This window comes from Hipposideros armiger, unplaced genomic scaffold, assembly GCF_001890085.2.
Source record: "Hipposideros armiger isolate ML-2016 unplaced genomic scaffold, ASM189008v1 scaffold_619, whole genome shotgun sequence".
NCBI lineage: Eukaryota > Metazoa > Chordata > Mammalia > Chiroptera > Hipposideridae > Hipposideros > Hipposideros armiger.
In genome coordinates this window covers 905,340-913,191 of record NW_017731969.1, presented here as the reverse complement: position 1 = coordinate 913,191, position 7,852 = coordinate 905,340, and the positions used below count along the sequence as shown (strand labels likewise).

General features: G+C 51.9%; 1 protein-coding gene across 1 annotated transcript; it reads left to right on the top strand.

The window, feature by feature from the left end:
* The first annotated feature begins 2,451 nt into the window (after positions 1–2,451).
* Positions 2,452–5,430, top strand: FKRP (fukutin related protein). The gene has a single exon (XM_019625212.1). It carries the CDS (start codon positions 2,770–2,772, stop codon positions 4,252–4,254), a length of 1,485 nt encoding a protein of 494 aa, XP_019480757.1. The 5' UTR covers positions 2,452–2,769; the 3' UTR covers positions 4,255–5,430.
* The last annotated feature ends 2,422 nt before the right edge of the window (positions 5,431–7,852 follow it).

Genomic DNA, 7,852 nt, shown 5'->3' with positions numbered 1-7,852 from the left:
TGTGGGATCTGAACTGGGGCCCTCTGACGTCCCAAGCCAGTTCTTAACCAACGCGCCACTCGGCCGGCCCTTTTCTTCTTCTTATGTAACCTTCATCAGAGGCCTTTGGGTGAGGCATAACAGCCATTGTCACCAGAGTGTGAGACTTGGCAGTGTTTGCCCAAGGTCACATAGCTGGCAGGTGGCAGAAGCTGGATCTGAACCAGGGTAACAGCCTCTTTCCATCAGGCCGCTCTGTAGCTGGAGCCCAATTCATTCATTCTGCAAAGATTTATTGAGTACCTACTATGTGCCATGTCCTACGCTGTGGTCCGGGCATACAGCAGTGAACAAGACTAAGGCCACTCCCTCATGGAGCACACCTCTTAGTGGGGACCAGGTCTGGGAGCCAGCTAAGCCCCTGTCCACACTGAGGAGGCTTGCGATGGTTCCAGTCCTATGTGACCTAGATTAGACAAATTAGTGGCATCTGTTCAGCAAATTTTAAACAAGGAACAGAAAACTATGGCTAAGTACCGTTTGGTGGAACTTGGCCCAGTTACCTATTCTTTGTATGTGCACATGTTGTATATATTACATTCAATATATTACGTATGTAGGTATGTACCACTTTAAACAGGCATCCCTCATAATCTAAATCTAATCGATCCCCAAAAAGGATTACATAGAAAATTTGGGGATAAAGAATGATTTTAAGCGGGGTTGAGGGTGGGGACAGGGGGATAATGCACTCCCAGCTCCGTCCAAAAACCCCAACAAATTTCCCCAAATATGATTAAAACACTCCTACTAAACATTTCTATAAAACCCACCAAGGGTTTCGGTGTAATAGAAAGCATTGAAAACACCAATTACTTAACTATTCAACACTTAATGAACTCATTAGTGGCTATGTTTGTATGCACTATGCAATTTTGCACAGAATCAGATGAATTCTATTTCCACACTGCAACGGTCATGAGATGTAACTAAACCTAAAAAAGATGCTAAAGATAATCAAAATACCACTACTGCACCCCTGTTGGTGGTGCCTCCAGGGACCTGGCAGATGTCTACAAAGGGACTTAGGAAGATATAACATCAGTAACGTATAATACACTTTAACAGCGCACAAGATGGGAGTCCTGCTAGAACGGGTGACCTGCAGCCGGTGTCGTCTACATCCTGGACTCAAAAGTACTTAAAACAGTTGCATAGCTGACTTTTGATCCAAATGGTGAATTTTGGGTTAAAAGAAAAAGACAGCAAGTCATTATTGAGACTATTTGCAGAGTCGGGGTTCAGATATTGAGGGAGACCTACGACATTCTTATGTAGATGGTTACAATAAAAAGTGAATTTCTTACCACGAGTTGTACAAAATTAACTGGAATATACATAGGGCAAAATGCACACATCTTGGGGGAGGCTGTTTGGCTCAGTTGGTTAGAGTGCAGTGCTCAAGACACCAGGGTTGCAGGTTCGATTCCCACATAGGTCGCTGAATTGCTCCCTCCACAACTAGATTGAAACAACTACTTGACTTGGAGCTGATGGGTCCTGGAAAAAGTGTCTCAATAAAATTTAAAAAAAACACACACACACACATCTTAAGTGTACAGGTTAATTTTTCCAAATGTTGACACCTGTAAGCATCACCCATATCAAGACAGGATATTTGCTGTACCATAGAAGGTTCCCTCATGCCCTCTCCCAGGCAATAAGCATCCTCATAGGTCACCACTACTCTGACTTCTCTCACCAGAGACCAGTTTAGGCTGTTCTAGGCCTTCACGTAAATGGAACTATATAATATGTACAGCTTCTGATTTCTTTCACTCAAAATGTTACCTGTGAGATACATCTGAATTGAGTACAGTTGACCCTTGAACATATAGGGGTTGGGGCATCAAGCCCCCCATAGTAAAAAATCCGTGTTAAATTTTTGACTCCCCCAAAACTTAAATTGTCCCTTAGTATCCACGGCGACTGGTTCCAGGACCCTGTGGATAACAAAATCTATAGATGCTCAAGTCCCTTGTATAAAATAGCACAGATCGATGCATACAGTCAGCCCTCCACATCCAGACTCCCAACCAGGTCGAAAACAGGTGTTTATAAAAAAATCCATGTACAAGTGGACCTGCACAATTCAAACCTATGTTGTTCAAGGCTCAGCTGCTTATCAATGCTTGGCTTTTTTTTTTTTTTTTGCTGAGTAGCCTTCTATGGTATGATTGTACCAGTTTATTCGTGATTCTTTTCCAAATTTTGGCAGTTACAAAGAGAGCAGCTATGAAGATTTGTGTGCCAGGCCAGCCAAGTGGCTCAGTTGGTTAAGAGCTTGCTCAGGGGTGCAAGCTTTGAGCAACAGCGGTTTGATTCCCGGCCTGAGCTGAGCTGCCGCTGAGTTGCCAACAGGTGACAGGGCTCAGCTAAAAAAAAAAAAAAAAANCAGTGACCAAGACAGGCTCAGGACCTGCCCTCATGGGTCTCACAATCCAGTGGGAAGACACAGACTAGACCCTAGGCAGTAATGACAGAATAGTGGGGCAACCCAGGGGGCTGAAGGAGCCCAGAGGTTGGGGGTGCAAGGCCAGCCTGGTAGGTCAGGGAGGGCTACCTGGAGGAGGGGAAGTCAGAGCTGAAACCAAGGGAAAAGACTGGGTGCCGAGGGCAAGGCTGAAGATGGGTTGAGGGGGTGTTGCTGGCAACCAGCTCCAGCCTCCTCTTTCATTCCCCCCTCCCCAGGATGCCCCGGAGGCCCAGCTAGGGCTTGACTTTGGCCCCATGCGGCTCACCCGCTGCCAGGCTGCCCTGGCAGCCGCCATCACCCTCAACCTCCTGGTCCTCTTCTATGTCTCGTGGCTGCAGCACCAGCCCAGGAACTCCCGGGCCCGGAGTCCCCGCCGCGGATCTACCGTCCCCCACGTCACCATCCTGGTGCGGGAGTTCGAGGTCTTTGACAATGCGGTGCCTGAGATGGTGGATTCCTTCCTGCAACAGGACCCAGCCCAGCCGGTGGTGGTGGCAGCCGACACACTCCCGTACCCACCCCTGGCCCTGCCCCACATCCCCAATGTTCGCCTGGCGCTGCTGCAGCCTGCTCTGGACCGGCCTGCCGCAGCCTCGCGCCCCGAGACCTACGTGGCCACTGAGTACGTGGCCCTGGTGCCCGACGGGGCAAGGGCCCAGGCACCAGGTCAGCTGGAGCGCATGGTGGAGGTGCTCCGGACAGGAGGTGCACGCCTGGTGGCTGCGCGGGTCGCCTCAGCTAACCCTGCCCGGTGCCTGGCCCTGAACGTCAGCCTGAGAGAGTGGACAGCCCACTACAGCCTGGCCCCCTCTGCACCCCGCTGCGACGCCCTAGATGGGGATGCTGTGGTGCTCCTGCGCGCCCGGGATCTCTTCAACCTCTCAGCGCCCCTCGCCCGGCCCGTGGGCACTGGCCTCTTCCTGCAGACTGCCCTGCGAGGCTGGGCAGTGCAGCTGCTGGACTTGACTTTCCCAGCGGTGCGCCAGCCTCCTCTGGCCACGGCCCACGCACGCTGGAAGGCGGAGCGTGAAGGGCGCGCGCGGCGGGCGGCGCTGCTGCGGGCGCTGGGCATCCGCCTGGTGAGCTGGCAGGGTGGGCGCCTCGAGTGGTTCGGCTGCAGCAAGGAGACCCCGCGCTGCTTCGGGACGGTGGTGGGTGACACGCCAGCCTATCTGTACGAGGGGCGCTGGACGCCTCCGTGCTGCTTGCGCGCATTGCGTGAGACCGCTCGTTACGTGGTGGGTGTGCTGGAGGCGGCTGGCGTGCGCTACTGGCTTGAGGGCGGCTCGCTGCTGGGGGCAGCACGCCATGGGGACATCATCCCATGGGACTATGATGTGGACCTGGGCATCTACCTGGAGGATGTGGGCAACTGCGAGCAGCTGCGGGGGGCTGAGGCAGGCTCTGTGGTGGATGAGCGCGGCTTCGTGTGGGAGAAGGCCATAGAGGGCGACTTCTTCCGCGTGCAGTACAGCGAGAGCAACCACCTGCACGTGGACCTGTGGCCCTTTTATCCCCGCAACGGGGTCATGACCAAGGACACGTGGCTGGACCACCGGCAGGATGTCGAGTTCCCGGAACACTTCCTGCAGCCTCTCGTGCCCCTGCCCTTTGCAGGCTTCGTGGCGCAGGCGCCTAACAACTACCGCCGCTTCCTGGAGCTCAAGTTTGGCCCCGGGGTCATCGAGAACCCCGAGTACCCCAACCCGGCACTCCTGAGTTTGTCAGGAAGCGGCTGAAGCCTTGACTCCCGCGCCTGGGGTCAGGGGAACCATACTCTGTCTTGGTGCTGCTGGCATTTGGTGGGCGGGCCAGGGATGCCAAGCCGCCCCTCAGGGCCCAACACAATTCGCGACATCAAAACCATTCCCTGCCCTGGGTGCCAGTGCTGGGACAGAGTTTTGGAAAGAGAGGGAGAAAGTATAGATTCTGGGGCCGGACTGCCGTGATTCAATCCCCGGCTCTAACACTTCATAGTTAGGTGGCCCTGGGCGAGTGTTCCTGTTTCTCTGCCTCAGTTTCCTCCAGGATTCAGTGTCTATCACGTAAGAACACCAGGACAGTTGGCTGCTACGGTTGCTTCTACCACTAGAGGGCGCCTTTGTCTTACCGTAGAGCGAAGGCGAGTCGGCCCCAGGACCTATGCTCCATAGCTTTTACAGCTATTGAGCCTTTGGTATTCTGCCTGAACCCCTGTGCCCCGCCCAATAGGATGACCATCACCCCTTCTTCAGGAATGCGACCTCCTTCCCTCCTGGGAGAGCCCTGTGAGGTGCATGCTGCTCTTAACCTCATCTTGCAGAGGAGGAAAAGGACTCAGCTCTGAAGTGTGGCTGTGGTTACGACTGGGGTTCTGGATTGGGGCCCCCCTCCTTATTAACTGTGTTACCTCATTATTTTAGCTCTCTGCACCTGTTTCTCTGCTTGCAAGGCAGAGTAAATAACCATAGCTGACATTTACTGAGCACTTACTGTGTACCAGGCATCATTCTCAGTGTTTCACATGAATTAACTGATTTACCCCTGCCTCTATTCTCTCAGATGAGAGCTTCTATTATTTCCATTTTACAGAGGAGAAAACTGAGACCAGAATCGTAAAATCACTTGCCATTTGTGAAGTGGCAGAGTGGGAGCTTAAACCCAGACTGTCAGTCTAGAGCCCACACTGAAGTGACCCACAGTGCCCCTTTCTAATACTGGTACTGAAGAGGGCCCTTACCACTTAGTAGGCAGAGTGATGGCAGCCTTCCTTTTGAGATTCTGCACCTAAGAGTAAATATTGTTTGGGCATGTACCCTCAATATGTGTATTTATTTATAAATTCTATACAGGTACTACTATCATGCTGTGTATTAGTAATAAGGCTTAAATTATTCCATGTTTAAATTAAAAATAAATATAAAAGTTTTTGTTTACTTGCCTCAACCCAACGGTTTGGCCCGCACACCCCCTGGGTGTGTGCACCTGGTTTTGAAGCAACAGGCTTTGAAGTGGGAGAGGCCTGTGTTGAAACCCCAGCGCTTCTGCTTTCTCCCTCATGAGCCAAACCCACTGTGAGTCTGCCTCTGCACCTCAGCTTTGCACCTGGGCAATGGGGATGATAAGAGCGCTCACCACACAGGGATGCTGTGAGGCACTTGAGTGGTAAAAGGGTCAGGAGTCAGGGCTGGGTTTGGATCCTGGCAGGATCACCTGCTTTCTTTGTAGGTCCTAACCTGGTGACCTTAGGCAAGTGGCTGTCTCTCTGAACCTATATATTGGGTGGGAGGATTGAAACGTAAAACCTTTACAGGAAAAGGTTTCACAGACAAGCAAGAGCAGACAAGTATGCAAATTTGGCCTAATCCACTGAGTCTCAGGTGTCCAAAGCCTGACTTCTTATAATGCAGCCTGTTTTTAGCCACTGAACCCACAAATGGCTCACAAAGAGACTGTCAGGTTCCCATGGAGCATTCTGGAAACATGGGGATGATTTGGGCTATCACTGTGGTCTAGTGGTGCTCTTGGTTCTTGGAAAGCATGGCTCAGGGATGGAGATGTCTTATATGCAGGGCACACAAAGAAGTGTCCCTTGTCACATACGGTTTTAAAATGTTCCCTTGGACATTCATGAAGGACAAGTGATGTTCAAAATATTCTGCAGTGTGGGGCCGGCCAAGTGGCTCAGTTGGTTAAGAGCTTGCTCAAGAGTGCCAGCTTTGGGCCGGCTGAGTGGCTCAGTTGGTTAAGAGCTCACTCAAGAGTTTGAGCTCTGAACAACAGCAGTTCGAGTCCCGGCCCAAGCTGAGCAACCGCTGAGCTACCAACAGGAGACAGGATGGCTCAGCTAAAAAAAAAAAAAGAATAGTGCCAGCTCTGAGCAACAGGGTTGCTGGTTTGATTCCTATATAAGCCAATAAGCTGCACCTGAGCTGAGCTGCCAACAGGTGGCAGGATGGCTCAGCTGGTGAGAGCACATACTCCTAACAACAAGGTTACCTGTTGGAGATGGTGGGCTATACCTGCCCACAACTAAGACTGAACTCGGCACCTTGAGCTGAGCTGCTGCTCGGATAGCTCAGTGGAGCTCGGATAGCTCAGTGGATAGAGTGTGCGCTCTTATCAATGAGCCTACTGGTTCAACTCCCACGTGGGATGGTGGCTATGCCCACCTGCAACTAATTGAACACGGCACCTTGAGCTGAGCAGCGCTACTGAACTTGGAGCTGAGCTTGCTGCGCCGTTCACAGCTAAGATTAAAGGACAACAACTTGGCTGTTCCCCTCCCCCAATTCTCCAATAAAATCTTTACAAAAAAATATTCTGCAATGAGTATAGTAATATAAATGAATATATAAATCAATATATGCATCCAATTTTTGAAATATTTCTTTAAATTGCAAATAATCAAAATCATCTATCTATAGATACGTATTTCTTTAACTTTTTGCCAGGAGCATAAGTTGAGGCTCAACTCATTCTTTTTTTTTTTNGGGGGGGGTGGCAGGGACGGGACGGAGGACGGGCGCGCGCCTCGCCCACCCGGGTCAACCCCGAAGGCGCGCGCGGGGGGGGGGCGCGGGAAGGGGCGGGGCGGGGGCGCGCCCCCCGAGGACGACAAACTGGACCCAGGCCTTGCGCTAGGGTCGTCCCTGGGGAGAGCGGGACTTTTTTTGAGAGTGCTTTGCTTTCTGCCCCCCTCCTCCCGCTTCGCTCCAAAGAAAGATTCTAACCCTCTCCAGACCCAAATACCACTCTCCTCGAGCATCACTGTAACTCTCTGAGAGAAAGGGCGACCACCAGGAGTGGTTTCAGCCATGGCTCCATCCTCTCTGATTCCTGGCAGAGGTCGGTTGTCATGGTAACCCTTCCCTAGCCTAGAACACCCCCAGCCGGCCCTCCCCTCTACCTTTGTGGCTATGGAGCCTCAAACCTCTCCTGTCCCTGCACCAGGAGGAGGTTGCTAAGGTAACCTAAGTCCCTGGTGATCCTTCTGCCCCTACCCTCATTGCTTACTATGACAACCTCACCTAACACTCAGGTAGAAAGAATCCCAGCCCCAGGGACACTGATTATTGAGGGAAATACCTCTTTCCCAACCCCTTCCCCCAGCCACCCAGTTGGCATTACCGTGGTAACCACCTCCCCTCCTTTCCTATGGTGGGAGGTCCGTGGACCAAACCAACTAGGTATTTAAAGGAGGAGATGCTCTGCTGAGGAGTAGTTGCTATGGTTACAGGGCCTGACCATCCCCAGGGATGTAAGAAACCTGCAAGGCTAAGTCCTGGTTACTATGGTAACAGAAGGTAGTCCCCCTTTCCAGTGACCCTAGTTACCAGACCCACCAAGGTAGGAAAC

What these genes read in the sequence shown, in the direction of transcription:
- FKRP (XM_019625212.1), top strand. Translation starts at nt 2,770, where the DNA reads ATGCGGCTCACCCGCTGCCAGGCTGCCCTGGCAGCCGCCATCACCCTC.